General features: G+C 39.1%; 1 protein-coding gene across 4 annotated transcripts; it reads right to left on the bottom strand.

The window, feature by feature from the left end:
- Positions 1 to 11,188: 11,188 nt before the first annotated feature.
- Positions 11,189 to 18,789, bottom strand: LOC121312889 (3-oxoacyl-[acyl-carrier-protein] synthase, mitochondrial-like). Of its 4 annotated transcripts, none has more exons than XM_041244773.1 (4): positions 18,358 to 18,789; positions 14,494 to 14,636; positions 12,679 to 13,665; positions 11,189 to 12,326 (listed from the first exon to the last, which is right to left on the bottom strand). In XM_041244773.1, exons 3-4 carry the CDS (start codon positions 13,662 to 13,664, stop codon positions 11,918 to 11,920), a joined length of 1,395 nt encoding a protein of 464 aa, XP_041100707.1. In that variant the 5' UTR covers position 13,665; positions 14,494 to 14,636; positions 18,358 to 18,789; the 3' UTR covers positions 11,189 to 11,917. The 4 variants fall into 4 exon arrangements, with proteins under 4 accessions (XP_041100707.1, XP_041100706.1, XP_041100709.1 ...); XM_041244772.1 differs by lacking the exon at positions 18,358 to 18,789 and adding an exon at positions 14,790 to 14,920; XM_041244775.1 differs by lacking the exon at positions 14,494 to 14,636.
- Positions 18,790 to 19,396: the final 607 nt, after the last annotated feature.

Genomic DNA, 19,396 nt, shown 5'->3' with positions numbered 1-19,396 from the left:
ATTTTTTCATAGCACGTTTTTTTTTTTTGTATACCATTTTTTTTATAACATCCCTTTTTTTAGGATATCTTGAAACAAAATTCCCTCTCTCTACATCAGTTACCACATAAAGTAATATTTCGTAATGCTTGTCATTTTAAGGTTTAACTTAAGTGTTATATTACAGTAGTTCACTGAGTGATACATGCACCTTGTTTATGGTGAATTGATTATAATTGATCAGTTATTTTTTAAGGCTTATGTTGTATTCATAAACCTGTATGTATAAATTTTAAAGGTATTTATTCATTGGCACTCAAATTGTCTCAATTTTTTTAATGTTTACACCCAGCTATGTATTTGAGTACCTTTACTTGTTTGAGAATTTCACCCCTGAGCAAACTAAATTATGAAACAAAAATGTGCTTTCCAAACTTCGAACGATACTGTCAGTATATCCTTTTATGAAAGGTCTTTATGCTAGTATGAATTGAGGACATCTGTGTGAATTCTCTAAGGCCCACTTTGATCATTCAAGCAGAAAATTCGACTTTACTTGCATCTGCAAACTAAGCGTCTGTGTTTCACTATATCCCAAAACATGCTGAGGTAACAAAATTCTCATTGACGATATTTTTCAAATTAGAATAGAACATAACATATAAGTTATAGCAGCACCTGTCAAACTTTGGTTTAAGGATTCGATGAACATTATATAAACATGATAAATGTGTTGGCTAATAATAAGAATGGGTAACAGATCTATAAGTTGAAATGACTGACCTTGTGTAATGAGCCTGGAATTAAATTGCATGCTGAAACAGAAACTGGAAACCCCTGTTGTGTTTATTGCTTTTCCTGGGAGCATCATGAGAATTGTGTTAAACATGGTTGTAAATTTAGAATGTATTTTAAAAACTCATCATGCAGTGATATAGAGGAACTTTATGAAGGCTTTCAATTACATTTGTTTCTATCGGTGAAGTCTTTCCATTTGGAGGTCATGATTTTACTAGGTTGTAAAAAAAAAAAAGAGAGAATCATTCATATAGTCCTGTTTAGTATTCCATATGGCAAATGCACTCGCAATTAGAGCTATTGTTTGATTTTGGAAAATACAATGCAAAAGCCCAATGACAGTTTTCCAATACAGTAGTGTATTATAGTTTTTAGCTCAGGGCAAGGAAACAAAGTTTTCTGTGTTTTGTATACAGCCTGAAGGGTTGCAAACATCAACCCCTAAAAGAGAGGACTAAACTGTAGGTAAGTATGAAGTGAGAAATTGTCTTATTTCCTGGCAATCCTGACAAGTGCATTTTAGTATTTACAGCTCTTTTGGAATTTATCGCAGACTGTTTTAAGCTTGAGAGGTCTGCCGATAAACTTTATAAATCACAGTTGTGTATAAAAACATTTAAAAAAAATTGAAACACCATTCCCCGAGAATCCCAAAGTAAACTGAGCCCATAATTTCAAATCTGCAGCATCTTAAAGCTTTCTTATTTTTTTGGATGAAAGTGTTCAATTGATTTATTGGCTAGGATGTTGACGCTTCTGTTTGCTATTTACTTTATGTAGAGAACTGGCCTTTTTTATAGAAGAAAGGCAGTTTTGGAAAAGTGGACATTTGAAATGTGGCACTACTATACAAATATGGTTCTTTTGAAATAACCATCAACGACAAAATAGCGTTTCTGTGCTGAAGGGGCAATGGTACCATACTGTATGTCAGTGCATAGCAGGACAGTGGAATACCTGGCAATGCCCTTATTTTTGTCATTGCTATTAAGATTAAGGTTCCTTTCGGGTAATACATTAATACAGTTGTTTCTGTAAGGTCGTTTTTAATTACATTTTCTTTTATAAGACATTCACATAAGGTCCTTTCATAATTCTCTAGGATCCACTGAACTATAGGAAAGGGAATGTGAAATAATTGATTAAAGTTTCTACATGTTTGCTAGGAAATGTAGGTCACCTTGTTTAGTGCCTATCATATCACAATTCACTGAAATGTTTGGCTTAGCAGACAATAACATTCCTGGATAATTTTACGCTCCAGTTTTTTTTTTGGCAGCAGTAAATCACAGCATGCTTTGTAATTGGCTGTGACCGGTTGAAGGACATTTAGTTGTGAAGTTCGGCATCCCGACAGGCGGAGGCGCTAAAGTCATAACTTTCTTACCTTACCAAGATGGAACAGACGAGCTAGCCACATAGATGCTTCCAACCTTTCCTTCTCCAATATAAGAATTAAGGTGATGCACCTGACAACTAGTAGTGTGTCGCTGATTGTGGAGGCAGAGATTGGAAGCATATAAGGGGACTGTGATGGCTTGGAAGTTAAGTGTGCTTGAGGAAATAGTGGAGGTGGGCTGTAGCTGCCAGAAGACCTGGGGAGAGGGGAGGGAGAGGAAAGGAAAGGAACATGCTTTGCAGACCAGTAATTTCTGCTTTTATCTTCTGGGCCCTTTTGAAACGGAAAAAACCCAGGTGATGACTGCACCATCTTTTATTTGCTGAGATTTATTTATTTATTTTTGTGCATTTTTGTATTTATTTATTTTTTCTGGACAATGTAAATAAAAACCACACCATTTGAAACAACAACAAAAAAAAAAAAAAAAAAAAAAAACTTTATTCTGAGTTGAATTTTGTTTTGGGTTTTGACTGACCTGGTTCCCTCTCCTGTTCACATTGGCTTTTAAAAGTAATGATGAGGTTATGCTGTCTTTCAAGTGTGTTTTTAAGGTCATGGTCCAGAACTAAACATATTCTAAATATGTATTAGTTTTCCCTACTCCCCACCCCTATTTTAAGTCAGTTAAGTTCACAGTGGATGTGTTCTTTGTGGCCGAATGTGGAGCAGGGAATGCCAAACCTAGAATCTACTTAGTATACAGTGCATTCCTGGTGTACAGTCAATAAAAACAAGTACCACTGGGTCGAGGAATCTGGATCCATCCTCATTGCATATAAAACTAAGTAATATGTGTTTTTTTAAACATTCTCACACACACATACCAACCTTTCTGATCTTAAACAAGACTGGGGGGAGGGGTGAGGACACATAGTTAGAAGCATGATAAGGAGAAATACCCACGAAGTGTCCACCAATGGTATAATGAAGCTTGAGTGAATGCTACCAGACAAGGACCACCTCCTGCCATTTGATGACAGGAGGTGGGCCTTACCAAATGGTAAAGCCCTCTTTTTCAGGGTCTATTGCTTAAGTAGTGTCATTTCCAGTGAGTAGAGAAAGACATTATGGAAGGGAATAGTATGTAACCTACCCGTGGCTGGAATAGTTAAGCACGGGTAAAGCATTTTGTTTCCCTTGGCTTGTTTTTTGTGGATGTGGGTGCACAGAAACTAGAAAATGGAAACTAAAAAATGCATTGCATGTTTCAGCAGCTGTGATTTATTTTTTTTTGCTTATCCCCTGCTCCAAATTTGTGGCCCTATATCCCACCTTATAATCAACCTATCCCATGGTTTCAGTAAAACAGAATGGCAGTAAGTGGGATGCTAACCAGGGGGGGGGGGGGAAATCAGGAGGCACTCTAATATGTGTGGTCTTGCATGAAGCTGCTGCTGTTCATTTGTGTGCATTTTGACAGACTTTTTGAAGTGAAGACAATGTTTTAGAAATTAAATTGAATTGGACAATTCTGTATAATTGGTACGGAAGCTTAAAAAACATAAGAAAATGCATTCAAAATCTTAGGGACACTGATTTTAATTGTGCATCCTAAGTCATGTGGAATATTAATGGGTGGAACAATGTGTGTGTAAATTGTCAAAACCGATAGTGGAAATGTTTATACGCTTCAGATAACAGTCTCTTGTAAACATTGCAAAGTGGATGTGTGCACACTGTGAAGCCTGCCACATTGACCTTCTCCAGAGGAATGCAAGGTTTCTCTTTTACCTGACACAGTGGCTGTGGCAAAGCTGCAGTGAACACTCAAGTCACAGCTCACTCGCCACTCAAACTGTTGAACCTAATGAATGAAAATTTCAGCCTAAGGCCCTGAGCTTTTAGTTAATGCTAATAACTCATGAAATGTAGATCTAGAAACTCTCCCAAGAAACCACAACAATCAAACTTTAAAACAAATGGCATTGCCAAATATGTATCTATCTTGTTGTCCACCAGTTAGCTTCACAGTTAAGTTAGGCAATTGTATCTGAATATATTTATGTATTTACCCCATAACTTTGAAGCACTCAATCAACATTCTAAGGTAAAAACATTTTGGCTATTGCTTTCCTCAGTGTACAGATTTAAACTATATAATAATAATAATAATAATAATAATAATAATAATAATTTTAAAAATTTTTCAAAGTGGAAGAATCAACTGAAGTAACCAAGTGTCTCTGCCGAGATCTTTACCTGGAGAATTTTGAAAAAGTACGTCAATCATGTAGTTTCTATGAATACGATCATGCATTATTTATGTTGTTTGGTTGTGGTATTAGTGACTGTGGCAAAGTGCCCCGCCCCTGTGTGTATTTTGTGTTGTGTGTTAATGTTGGTGTATAGTCACTGGTACATGGAGTATAAACCTCCGTCGCCAGGAGACTACACGCCTCTGCCACCTCCACCGCCAGGAGCAGAGCAGCAGGAGCTGCCTCTGCCTCCGCCACCTCCACCAGCAGAGGATGAATGCCTGCTGGGTCCCCTTCTACCAGCAGAGGGTGAATACCTGCTGGTATCACTTCCCACACCAGCAGAGGATGAATGCCTGCTGGTATCACTTCCTCCACCAGCAGAGGATGAATGCCTGCTGGTATCACCTCCCCCACCATCACGAGGAACTGGAGCTGCCTCTGCCTCCATCACCATCAGGGAGCGAAGAGCAAGAGCTTCCTCTCCCTTCACCAGAAGAACCAGGACTAAATGCTGGCAGTCCTCAGCAGCCCTTGCATAGGCTGCTGAGGGAAGCACGGGGAAGAACCACCTCGCCACAGTGGCCGAGAAGAAGGCCAAAACCCGCATCCCAGCTTGTCCTGACAGCTTTTCCGCTACTGGACTTGCCCCAGCTGAAGGAGTCGCACCATTGGCAGCATTTCCGCTGCCGGTGGTACAGCGGGTGGAGACATTCACCCCACTGTCAGCACGTCTGCTGACAGCATGGCCAGTAGCAGCCTGGCTACTGGCAACATTGCCACCCATCAACCCCTTAAAGTCCCTGTTCTTGGCCCAGGACTTTGAGCAAGACTTTTTGGATTTTAAGGGGGGAGGTTGCCATTGAGGCCATGTGTGCTTTGCACAAGGGGGGGTATATGTGGCAAAGTGTCCCCCCCCCCCCCCCCCCCCCATGTGTATTTTTTGTTGTATGTTGTGTGTTAATGTTGGTGTGTAGTCTTTGGTACATGGGATATAAACGGGTCTGTGTAACACGAGTGTTTAAAATGTATATTTATATTTAGGCACGAGGATTGCACAGCACTTTACGTGCAAGTAAAATTTAATAATATGTGAGCACGGGGAATTGCACTTTATTAATTCACGTGCAGTTGTACCGCGACTCCAACTGAATGATTGATTAGCAATCGAGTCTCGGTACAGCTGCATAAAAGCTGCATGTTTTCACCCACTCGGGGTTGTGTGTTCGGTGAGTGGAGAATGGGATTGGAGACAGAGGTTATAATAATAATAATAGTTAAATATCAGCTCACCGTGTCTATGTAGTCCGTTTTGTTTGTCTGTTTATTTTGGCGAATGTACCATGTCCTGTGTGTTTTGTCTTTACAACCTTTTATTTTCTGTCTGTTTCATTAATAAATACTAAGCGAAACCAATCGCTCAGCTTCACCAAACTCCACCTCTCTGTTTATTTTCTGGTTCCTGTTTCTGGTCTGACGTCGCCCACTGCAGCCGTCTTTGTTACAGTGACTCATGCCAAATATTTGCTCTAAGTTAGCTAACATGAAACCTTACTCGCAATTATTGCATTAGGTTGTTCCTTTATGGGGTCACTTGACTGAAATTGGAAACTTTCATTGAAACAAAGTGAATGCACAGCAGTCAAAAGGCTGAAGATGAGCTCAGCCATAAACTGGAGAGCTTAGGAAGTATACCAGCAGTAACCATTCAATGACATTCAGACTATGATAATGCGGGAAGACATTTGAAAGAGCAGCAATGAAGCTTGCTGATCCACCTGGAGAATTCACTATTTCTGTAGATGTCAACAGGAAGGTAATTTAGAGAGGAATTTCAAGTTCATGTTTAAGTTAATATTGCTTCCTTACTTACATGGACATTACAAGCTCTAACTCATTGTGCAAATTCATTTTAAACTTAAGTGTTCTGACGAGATATTACTGCAGCTTGCACTAATGTTATGTCAAAAGTTCATCTTTCCTTATTTAACTCGGTGTATGATAAACCAGGTGGTGGGTCTGAAGCATGGCTTAGATCCTGGTACTGTATCAGAGCCAACACCTTCATGAAAATCAGAATGTGAGACTGTCAGTGTTGGGAAATGAGGCTCTAAATGTATGTGGCAAACAGACACTGAACTCCCCTGAGGGGGGATTGAATATTAAAGAGGAAACCGGCTGAACTGTTTCCATGGTGAAAATAATTCAGCCTCAGTGTACCCTAATTGAAAAGCCTGAATGAAAAATGTATTAAAAGGTGCAGATAAAATCAAAAGTGCTGCTCTTTTATTGTCTTGATTGAGGTACAATGCAAGAAGTGCTTGTGTGTGTCAGTATCTGAGACGACTGTAAAGGGAATCGATGGAAAATCCAAATATTTAATGGTTGTAAAAGGTAAGGTCACCAGGAAAGAAAGAAATGGTGTGAGCTAAATAGTTTTTAGGGGTAATCCCAGGAATTCACCAATAAGTGGTTGATGAAATCCCCAGTGTTTTAAAATGGTATAAACAGTCCAGCTGTGGCACCTATAGAGATTGATCGAATCAACCAATGCCAGTGCTACTGCACTGAACCTTAATATTTAGCATTTTCCTTTGAAAAATAGTTCAACGTGGCACAGGGACAAAGCAATGAGTTTAAGGTTTTTTTTTTTTTTTAATTAGAGACCATCAAGCACAGACAAATTAGCGCAGACACATTGGTCCAGATTCTCTCTCACTAGGAGACTTAGTTGATCTCCTTCTCGAAATTCAGTTTGATGCCTGGAGGTTGGGAAAGCAAAGTAATTCCATTACACCCCACAGGGAGAGAGAATTGCCACACAGAGATGGAGGAGATAGGGAGGGAATATGAAACAGGTAAGATCTACAGGTATAATTTACATTAAGGGGCAGAGTAAATTTACATGGGGGGACGTGAAGGGGTTGTCACTGTGCCTCTCTGAACCACAGCAAAGCTGCAATGATAATGTTATGGTGAATAACTAATTAAACTAGATAGACTAGAAGATAGCATAAGATATGTTGCTTTTTATATAATGATTTCATTATATCATGAGCCTTGGCTTGCTTGAAGTACAGTATACCTGAACGAGTATTGCTAAGATATGACTAACAAGGGATATTGAGCAAAGCAGAGAACTAAATCTGAGTGGAAATTGATAGGTTTAACCTTGAATGATCACACAGCAGACCTAGGAAAGGGGGTGCAGGTACAATCACCCGAAGCAGATCAGGAAGAATGGAGGCCACTCTAATGTTTCAAATGGATAGATATAGGCTTGTCGCATGTCAGAACCCCCAGTGGAGGTTCAGTTCCAGGGGATTTTCTCACCTCCAGGTTATGGTTTATAAAGGCATGATATAACCTGATGGTGAATTATTTGTTTTTTCACACACTACTGCTTTCCATTATGCGTAGAATAACACTTTTCAAGTATGGATTTATTTCCCCTTGGATAGCTGATCTGGCAGAATAACAGCTTTCGAAATTAACATTTTTTGAAACTGCTTAAGAAATCCTTTCATCATCATTACATCATATAAAGAAGTATCACAATACATTTATGCTTTGTAATATTTTTCCAGGAGTGTCTAAGAAACATGTGAATGGCCGATTATCTGGACCTAATAGAGCAGAAAAAAGCCCCAATTGCTGTTGATTTGAACCTTGGAAGTCTTGATGAAACAAAAAATAAACAGACAATGGTGCACTGAGTAAAATCCAAGCAGGCCTGTATCATGATTACACAATCTTTCAAAAGAATTTGTATCAATATCTGATGAGCAGTCAAACTAGACTTTGAAGTAAGATAAAATAAATATGTTTTATTGACTTACAAAAAATATATACTTGTCTATGAATGTATTATATATTCATGGGAACTGTTGGATTAACTTATTGCATGAATGATTGCAGGCCCTCTTGCACTTGGTCGCTCTTCAAAAAAATATATATAAGGGAATATTCTGAAAAGGGCCTCATGATATGGCATTTAGGCCTTGAGATAAGAGAGTGAAGTGATGTGTAATTCTTTTTCAATGGTTTATTTTGCTGTGGGCTGTAAGTATCTTCCAAGATCTCAAATCAGATGAAATCTGTAAAAAACTGACTTTCTTACTAAGGACCAAAGAGACAATTGCACTGCTTCACTGGAAACAAGAAGTTTATTGTGGTTTGTGGGTTCACCTGTCGGTCATCTCCACTCATTTTTCTGTTCTCAATCTTTTTAAAGACACAGCTGAGTCAAGAACAATTATATAGACATTATATCTTCCATCTGTTGATTTTTGTCAAGTAAATGAAGTGCTTTAGGCTCCTTTCTGTTTACTAGGTTTTTTTCTCTTGCAAGTATGAAACAGCTTCTGCATGATATGAGGATTTGGACAGAGGAAAGCAAAATGTAGACACATTCATATACTTTCTGTCTTCCATAGACTCTCCCCTGCAATTCACTGAATTGAAAAGCTGCTCGTTGCGACTGCTTTCCATGAACGATCCATTATATCCCTCACTACTACACTTCAGCCGTTTTATTTTCCATATTTTCCTTCAGAAATAGTTGTGTGAATGTAGGGTTGGCAGGGATGGGGTTAAATCTATCCCTGCCAACAATCACAAGTGTGGCCATTCTCTAATTAGAACATTGGGGAATGGCCACATTTATAAAAAGGGAGGAAAAAAGGCTTTGTTGGTGTGGTGTTTTGGAGAAAGCCAGTGAAGGTGTTGCCCAGCCTGGAACTAGTAAGTATTTGGATTGGATCTAATCCTTCTTGTTTTAACTTTTAATTTTGGCCCTTGTGCCCTGCTTGTTTTGTTTGGTTTAATTAATAAAGGTGTGCTATAGCTCTTAAACTGCAGTTTTCCTGTCTCTGAGTCTCTATTCCTGTGAAGCTATCATGCCACAAGCAGGTTGGAATTTCTTTCCACTCTAACCTCCAAAAATAGGTAATTCAAAACTATTGAAATAAAACTTAAGTGAAATGTGTTTTGTATATGGCTGGTTATGGTTTTACTACTAGTAAATCCATGTAAACCCAATAAAAACAATGAACTCCCTCTGTGTATCTTCCTTTTTTCCCTTTACTAATTAGAATTTGTCCTATGTCATTTTCCTGTTGTAATAGTTGCCTGTTGTGATGTCTGAAGGTGGCATTCCAATTTACTGAGACTGGCACGCTACCTTGCAGTTCATTGATCTTCAGCAAATAGAAAACATATTTCCTTTCTCATACTATCCAATATGCTACATAACAACCCTTTCAATGTTTGATGCACTGCTTAAAATAAACAGATATGAAGCTGACATTACATTTCTTTAAAATAAAAATTATTCCAATTTATTTAAAATATACAGTAGAACAGAAATTCACACCAGGAAATAAACCAGCGCCTGCACCGCCTAGGGCTGCCACGCCTGCACCACTTATCCCTTTTTGCCATCGCTCGGGGATGCCAGTTCGCCACCGCCTGCTGGGGCTGCCACCACACGCGGATCTGGAGCTATCGGAAGGCCCTTGATGTTTTTAATCATCCTGGGTCTTTCTTATTACAATTTTGGTTCATATTTAAGTAACTGCAATAAGAGCCACTCAGAATTTTTGCAAATATAAAAAGGCAAAGCATATTTTTGATCTACAGCATATGATATATAAGATATAATTTCAATATAAACGTAAGGTTAACTTGTTTCCATGTGCTTTTTTTACATGATACAGCTGAGAGAATAAACTGTTGTCACCATCTAGCGAACAACACAGCTATTCCAAAACTGCTCAATAGAAGACTGTGTCTGTTGGAATGATCAGGCTCTTCATAAGTTTGAAATCCTAAAAGGGTATAAGGAAGTTCAAAGTAGATTTTCTATAACACCGTGCACACATTATGTTTGCTGTCTACACTGTACAACTGAATCTGCAGCAGTACAAAAACTGCAGACTGTCCAGATTCTGTAGTTCATGTCAGGTGAGTCTGACACTGTAAGCAGGTATTAGCTAAAATGAAAGAAAAAATAGCTGTTTGATAAATGCCTGTGTTAAATCCAAGTTCATTAAAAAATATTAAATGAATTTATTTTTTAAAAATCAACTTTAAAAGACCTTGAATAAAAACTAAATACGACCAAGTGAACAAATTATAATATCAATTAAGTTAATTGAGTGCTTAAGTTGAAATGAAAATCAGAAGACCCTGCCGCCCTCGAGGACTAGAGTTTGACACCCTTGTGTATGTTCTCCTGCTGTTGTACTACCATTGCTTGTACCCTGGGGGCATGGCAAATAAAACATCCTGTGTCTCTAAACATGATGGCGGATACTCACACCCGTTACAATGAGATATTCAATTAAAAAAGGTTAATATACTATCTTGTTTAGCCAGTGAACCCTGGCAAGTTCACATAGAGATTTGTATGTGAAAGGCTCAGTACTGTCTGTAAAGGGTGCTCCAAAGGTCCAGCAAAATATGTGAAGTCATTCAATGCAATTTATTATATTTAGTCCCATGCAGAACCGTAATAGGTCTTGGTGATTTCTAGGAATTGATTTATGAAGTGCATATGGGGAACAGGCAAATCTCTGTAGTATTTTATCTTGGTCGTTTGCATGTCTGTTTTAGGATCCATTTGGCAGCAACAATAACAATTTGATTTGCCCATATATGGTATGAATTTGGTACAGAGGGGTTTAAAAAGACTGGCTTACACATATGATTCCAGAGGTAAGAGGGCTAAGTCATATATACAGTACTACAGTAATATTTTACAAGGCCTGTGCTGTTAAATACTGTATATGTAATTAATAACATGTTACACTGCTGTTTTCCAAATCATTTATTTCTTCAGTGGATCATGATGAGTTTAAACTGGACTTGATAATACATAGTTAACAAAATTCTGTATACTTTATCTGACCACTTTTTTATTATTGTGTAGATAAGTTACCAACAAAGGATCAGCTGTATACATTATACAAAATCAAAGTTAAACAAGGCACAACTAACGCATTTTATGAATAAACAGGAGCCAAGTTATCCACAACTGTGTCTTGTTTAACATGTATTTTGAAAATGCTTTTTTTTGTTTCTAGGTTTTCAACAGAAAGAAAAACCACCAAAACATGATTTTCACACATGCATGAGGAATGGCATTGGGACTGTGGTAATACCCTAGATTTAACAAAATCTTTGGTCTGTGTATACAGCCACGCTAGTTTTTCACCACTCTTTATTCTAACTTGACTGTTTAAATATCAATGTAACATAATTCAAAAGTACTCTTCTTATTATGAATCAGCACCATCTGCTGTTCATCTATTGCCTGCTTTGTTTTCAACACATTTACGGGAATAATACAATAATATACTCTGTGCATGTGAAAATGGTATTTAATAGCATTTATAATCCAACCTCATCAATGTATGTGGACATATTCCAATAACATTATATTACCAAAATTTATCTATTGAGGTTATTATTGTTAATGACATTTAGATAAATACCTGTAAAACTAAAGTAATATAAAATAAGTTTTTTAAGCACTTAAATTCTACAAGACCATACTGGAAAAACAGAGTGTTGCATTGGTGCCCCCAAATCCAAATGAGTTGGTAAGTGCTATCCGTCTGCCGGCAGTCTTCCACTCCTGGGCTGTGCACGGAATGTAATTCAGGTCAAACCCAGGGCCTGTCCTGTCAAGATTGAGAGTAGGGGGTAGAGTACCATGGTAGCACGCCAGGGCAGTGAAGGCAGCCTCTAAAGCCCCTGCGGCTCCCAGAAGGTGCCCTGTTGCACCCTTAGTGGAGGAAACAGCCAATGAGTGGGAATTATTTTGGAAAAGTCTCTTGATAGCTTGGTTCTCAGCAGCATCCCCTAGTGGAGTGGATGTTGCATGTGCATTTATGTAGGTTACCTCTTCAGGGTGTATGCCAGCATCTTTAATAGCAGCAGACATGCACCTGTAAATAAAATAATAGTGAATTTGTGACATACTACAGTAAAAACCCATTGTACACTTTAACTGACCAAATATTTTCTACCAGTATCAACAATAAATGTAACTTAATCCAAACCACTGTTTTTCCATGTTAAAAGGAGTGGTTATACTTGTTATTCAAACTATATTCCTACATTCATTATCTTAGAGCCATTAACAATATAAGAGACTGATTTTACAGCGTATAAAACAGTAGTGGCTGTGGAGTATAAGCTGAAATAAAGACATACATTTTCACACGAAATCACGTTTATACTTGGGAGGGAAGAACCACAGCTAACGAAGAAGGATAAATAAATTCAATATAAACATACCTAAATGCGCCATCGCCATCAGAGCTTGGTGCTGTCATGTGACTGGCATCACCAGAAAGTCCATAACCCAGCACTTCTGCATAGATCCTGGCTCCCCTGTCTATCGCATGCTTGTATTCCTCTAGTATCAACACTGCCGCCCCTTCTCCCATCACAAACCCATCTCTCTCTGGGTGGAAGGGGCGAGATGCAAGTTTAGGTGTTGAGTTCCAGCTGGTGCTTAGTGCATGGGCTCTGGCAAAGCCAGCAATGGACAGTGGACCAATGCAAGCTTCTGTCCCTCCTGCAATCATCACTGCTGCATCGCCATGGGCAATAAACCTGGAAGCATCTCCAACCGCATGTGCCCCTGTGGTGCAGGCAGTTGACACAGCATGATTAGGGCCTTTGAGCTTGTATTTGATGCTGATCTGGCCTGCAGCCATGTTGACTAGTATCCGGGGCACAAAATAGGGACTGACTTTGTTGTAGCCTTTGGTCTTGAACATTATAGCTGTTCCTGCAATATCCTCCAGCGGGACCATTCCCATGCCCACTGCTACTCCACTGGTTAATTGGTCGAGCTCACTCTGCGGGTACCATCCTGAGTCTTTCAATGCCAGCTCTGCTGCCGCTAGGGCCATGATTGTTGCCGGGGACATGGCCTTTATATCCGCTTTAGACACAAACATCTCCTCCTTGAACTCACCTACTCCATCTCCTCTTGGCACGCAGGCTGCCACTTTGCAAGGCACTTTTTTATAATCATCAGTCTTCAGACTGACAATTCCACTTTCCCCGCTTATCAAGCGCTTCCAAGGCAAAGAGGTGCCAACTCCAAGGGGAGATACCAGGCCTATTCCAGTAATCACAACCCTCCTTGGAGTCTTCTGGGGAACAGGGCTGCTGTACAGTCTCACTGGAACATTACTGTAACTCTGACTGAAACAGCTTGTGAGGCTCAAAAGGGTAAGTGGTGCCGATCTCAGAACCTGGTTTAGCAGCATACTGGAATCGTTTAAAAAAAAAAAGAAAAAAGAAAATTCACTGTGCTGCTGCTAAAAAAAAAAAAAACAAACAAAAAAAACCCCAACATATTTTAATCTATAATATAACATGTTAAATATATATAACTAACAAAATCACACTGTCAAAAAAAAAAAAAAAATTTAGAATGTGTCCATATAATGCCGGAAGCTTGTTTTGTTAAAATTATTTATTATTTTGAACTAAGGCGGCACACAATATAACAACGCAACCTTAATACACTGCAAAAAGGGATATAGATGTAACTACTTGGTTGAATAATGTACAATTCCCAAGAATAAAATGTTTTAAAAGACCAACTCTTGTCATTCAACCTTTTTTCCGATTACCAAATTACAAAGTGTGCGTTCGTAAACTAAATCTGAAGCTCTGAAACTAAGAGCTTCCGAGAAATCTCTTCGGAATGCTTCAGAGCGTGAATTTTCTCTTTAGTTTTCGAACGATCTAAAACAGTTTAATACTGATAGTACTATACTATGATCATTATGCAGTTGTGCCGTTCAATGGCTTTTTCTTAGACCAATATAACCATTTAAGAATTACACCTAACGTTTAAATGTGTGTGTGAGAGTTTATATATATATATATATATATATATATATATATATATATATATATATATATATATATATATACATGAGTCTAATACATCTAATACCACTGTAATCAAACTGACTTCAGTTTGATTTTTTTTTTTATAAAGAAAAACTGCTCAGTGCTAACAACTGATCTAGAAAATGCTAGCTGACAAATACAGAAATAAATAATACAAATAGGTTTATAACATACCCTTCATCCACCACAGTGAGCCGTTAACCATTTTGAAAGTGAACGCTGAGAATCCAGCTCTAAAGCTCATCTCAGTTTAGGAACGACACCACAGAGCACTCCAGCCAGTTTACTAATGATCAGAGTGCCATTATACCCATAATCTAAAGAGAGATATAACCAGTATTACATCAAAATGGCAGTCGATGTAACATATATCAATAAGTAATTCGTAAAGTTTGTTAATTAAAAATCAACACATCTAGTATGACGAGGGATGTATTCATATTTACAATATAAAAAGGATACAGTCTTACGTGCACCACACGTCCCAGTTTTAAATTACGTCTTTGTCTGTTTATAAAATTAGGACCTCATATGAGACACACACAAGAAAACGGCACTACAACTAGATTCAAGATGAACTTACTGCAAGTCAGTAAACTGCAGCAGGAAAATGCAGCGCTCCCTGCTGCACAAAACCGCATCATTTTTTTTTTTTTTTTTTTTGGTTCCTGGGTAGTAAGTGTTATTTCCTATTTGCTTATGCCTCAAAAGCATAGAAAACGGCTATTATTCCCCACAAACTTTGCTTTTGTGACCAGGACAGTGATATTTTGAAATTTACCTATTTTCCAGAACATTCCAGATAGATTCAGTGCTGAGTAAACTTGGAGTAACTTCTAGAACTTTCTAATAATATAAATAGTAGTATAAATACAGGGGCCTTAAGCCCACCAGTTCAGTTTAGTTTCAACTGCCTAAGTGGATACATATCTGCATTTTTCTGAGATGGCATCAAGAGGCTGCAAGCATCCGGCAGACGCATTTTGCTATGTCTGCGGCCAATTTATCAAGACAAGAGCAAAAAAGTACTCCGTAGAAGCATCTGCTAAGATGTGTGAGGTCTACAAGGCATATTTCGGCATGCCTGTCGGGGATCAAGACAAACCCTGGGCACCTCAATTCACCTGCGAGCACTGCAAAAAAAAAACTAAGGAAGGTAAGATGGACAATTGTTGCTCTGAATTTTATGTTATAAAATTTGTTAAAATTTTTAAAATTGAAAAAGTTTTTAATTTTAAAATATTTTACAATTTTCAGTGTTATTGAAAAAATATATAATATATGAAAAATGTTGCGAGAATCTCTTACACGTTAGTCATGGGTGAAATAAATGTATTTTTGTAGGATGGTACAGAGGGGAAAAGAGAGCCATGAAGTTCGCTATCCCAAGAATTTGGCTGGAACCCACTGACCACTCAAGCAACTGCTACTTCTGCATGGTGGACCCTTCCAAACGTCGGACTGGCAAGAATGCACCTGCTATCACATATCCGGACCTTCCTTCATCCATCGCCCCGGTGCCACACTGCCATGAGCTCCCCGTACCCACTCCTCCAGAGAGAGAGCAGCTCTCTCATTGGGTCTCACCAAGTCCAATGCCGAGCTTTTGACGTCTAGGCTCAAGCAGTGGAACTTGTTGGATGAAAGTGTGCAAGTCGCAGATCAAAGGAAGCGTCACCAATTTTTTTCCAGCTTCTTCACCCGTCAAGATGGGCTCTGCTTCTGCCACAATGTGACCAGTCTGTTCGAGGCAATCGGAATCGCCTGTAACCAGAATGAGTGGCGCCTTTTCACTGTCAGCTCATCCAGGAGCCTCAAAGCCGTGCTGCTCCATAATGGTAACAAGTACCCGTCTCTTCCCCTGGCTCACTCGGTGCACCTCAAAGAGGATTACAACAGCATCAAGACCTTGCTGGACACCTTGAAGTATGATGAGTACGGCTGGGAGGTCATAGGAGACTTCAAAATGGTGGCATTCCTGATGGGTCTCCAAGGCAGTTTTACCAAGTTTCCCTGCTATCTTTGCCTTTGGGACAGCAGGGACACCAAGGCGCACTACCACAGGTGGGACTGGCAACAGCGGACCGAGTTCTCTGTGGGGAGGAACAACGTCAAGTGGGAGCCACTGGTGGACCCCCGGAAGGTGCTGATGCCACCACTGCACATCAAATTGGGCCTATGAAACAATTTGTCAGAGCTTTAGATAAGCAGTCGGCAGCCTTCAAGTACCTTCAAGACTTCTTCCCTAACCTGTCTGAGGCAAAGGTCAAAGCCGGTGTCTTCGTCGGACCACAGATAAAGAAGATCCTGGAGTGCAATGAATTCCCCAAGAAGCTCACTAGTAAGGAGAAAGCGGCTTGGAACAGCTTTGTCGCAGTGGTTCGGGGCTTCCTGGGCAATCACAAGGCCGAAAACTATGTGGAGCTGGTTGAGACTCTGGTGAAGAACTACGGCACAATGGGCTGTAGGATGTCCCTCAAAGTCCATATCCTTGATGCTCATCTTGATAAATTCAAGGATGGAGAGCGCTTCCACCAGGATATACTGGACTTTGAACGCTGCTACCAAGGACAGTATAACGAGAACATCACGGGAGACTACATTTGGGGGCTGATTCGTGAAAGTGATTTACAGTATAATTGTAAATCACGAAAAACTACTCACTTCTAAATCTTTTGTATTCATTTTTGTATTACTTTAGTATAAATACATGTTAATTTGGATTCATATGTTTTTTTTTCTGACTTTATGTGAACGAAAAGACACAAATTTGCCTGTTTTCTCATTGGAAATAGGTAAATTTCAAAATATCACTGTCCTGGTCACAAAAGTCTGTGGGGAATAATAGCCATTTTCTATACTTTTGAGGCATAAGCAATTAGGAAATAACACTTACTACCCAGGAACAAAAATTGTGTTGTATAGTGTTTTCAAAAGGGTCAAAGGGAATAACAGGTCGCAAAAAACCTTTGCCAAACTAATATAAGCAGACATAATTTATGTGTGTGTGTCTCTCTCGCTCTCTCTCTAGATATAGACACACACACACACACACACACACACACACACACACACACACACATACAATATTTTTACTCATGCGCTGCAAGAGACAGCAGTACATCCGGAGCCTCATTGGAAAGAGCGGGCATGTGTGCTGTGGTAGCCAAGGAGACTGACTACAGGCCATGAGTTATACCCCCGCAAAAAAAAAAAAAAAAAAAAAAAAAAAAAAGCTTACAGGTTCTGCAAGGTGCATCTCCAAATTCAAAGCGCACTGGACAAATAAGTGGCTATTCATTGTCCCAGTAGCAGTCATTTTTCCTAAATGTACCCTGTCGTTGAAGATGCCCTGTGGCCATCAAGAGAAACACAACGTGCAAATAGCAGAGCAGTGTCGTCGCAGCAACGAGTACCTTTTGCACCAATTTCCAATCCTCTCACTGATAAATTAAGTATGTTAATTAATTGTATTATTATTATTATTATTTATTATTATTACTATTATTATTATTATTATTATTATTTGTATCATATTAATATAATGTATTATTATAGTGTGTTTCGTATGCAATATTAAGCAGTGTATATTTTAAAATAACCTATAGCAAATCCTGGACTTTTTGTGTGTCCCCAAGGACCAGAGAGAGGCCCTGCCTTAAGCAACGACACATAACATCAGCTGGAAAGTCTCACTCTTTGACCTGAAATCTCACTCTTTGGGATAGTCAACCCTTGGCATCTCTGTATAAGTCAGTGGCTCAGTGCAATTTTAGTCTTTGCGCTTTTTGAAAATACACTCGCATTAGTGTGTTAAGCAATTGAAATTAATAATTGGTTCTATTTTGCAAACAGCGCCTTAATTTCATAAGTTGCAAAACACTGATGTGCCCAGTAAGTACACCGAAATACACTCGCTAATTAAGACATGACACATTAAGGTGCGATCTCTGGCGAAGTTATTACACAGTGGAGGATACTGAAGCATTATTGAGCCTCAGAGTGCAGCAAGAGAGGGAAGGGAGAAGACGACCTTACCCTCATCCCAGGATAGTAAGACCGCGACCAACATTTTCAGATGTAAGTCCTATGCCGGTTCTGCGTAGATATAGACTCCTGCACAATAACAGAGTTGTGTGATATGTTGAATGATGAGTTAGAATCGACAACAGCCCGAAGTCACGAAATAAAGTACCAGTAAAGGTTACAGCAGCTCTACATTTCTATGCGACGGGAGCCATCCAGACGACAGCTGGGGACAGATCGGGCATCAGTCAGTCGTCAATGTCAAAGATGCTAACTGACATCACAAATGCACTATACCGTAGGGCAACACAGTATATCAAATCCCCAAAATTTGAGGCAGAACAAATTAATACCAAACATGCTTTCTATCAGTTGGCAGGTTTCCCTAACATATTATTTTATCGACTGGCAGAAAAGTTATTAGACAAATAACGTACTGACTGTTGAACTCGGGCAAGGTCAACACATTATATTTTAATAATAGAGTATCTTTGGAAAGGCTCAAAATTTAGAAATGAATAGCTAATTGTGAATATTGCGTACTGAAAATGTAGTACTGTGAGCCGTATACCTAAACTATGGTATTAATGTAAAAACAATAAACAAATGCTATGCGTTCAAGCATAATGTAGACAGCTCTATGTTGAACACGTCACGATTGCTCGAACTCTGGGGGTCCGTTCACGCAGATCATTCTGCGCAGATTCTGTTCAGAATCTGATCGATTTAGCCAATGGGTGCGTTCACAGAGATCATTCTTAGAAGATCATTGGCTAAACTGCTCAGATTCTGCCTGGAATCTGCGTAGAATGACCTCCGCGAACGCGCCCCGGGTAACTGCTTGCGCAGATCTGCGACTAAAGTTTGTCTTGATAACAGTCTGTGGGTCTTAGCTGGGGTCACACAGGTCTGCTTCTAAGCAGCTACAAAAAGTAGTTGCGAGAGAACTATGGGCGCCAAGAACTTTGTATTTAATCAGCAATTCTATTACTGACATCAGTAATGTTTTTTTTTGTTTTTCTATTAAAAAAAAAGGAGAATGACATGTTAA

The sequence above is a fragment of the Polyodon spathula genome, chromosome 3 (assembly GCF_017654505.1).
Source record: "Polyodon spathula isolate WHYD16114869_AA chromosome 3, ASM1765450v1, whole genome shotgun sequence".
Taxonomy (NCBI): domain Eukaryota; kingdom Metazoa; phylum Chordata; class Actinopteri; order Acipenseriformes; family Polyodontidae; genus Polyodon; species Polyodon spathula.
Note: the sequence above shows the minus strand (reverse complement) of the source record. Positions and strands in the feature narration are given on the sequence as shown.

Bases quoted from the DNA above. Each gene is read 5' to 3' on its own strand.
- LOC121312889 (XM_041244773.1), bottom strand. From the start codon at position 13,664: ATGCTGCTAAACCAGGTTCTGAGATCGGCACCACTTACCCTTTTGAGC. The intron at 12,327-12,678 runs GTATGTTTATAT...TTTTATTTACAG, and splicing joins GATGGCGATGGCGCATTTAG to GTGCATGTCTGCTGCTATTA.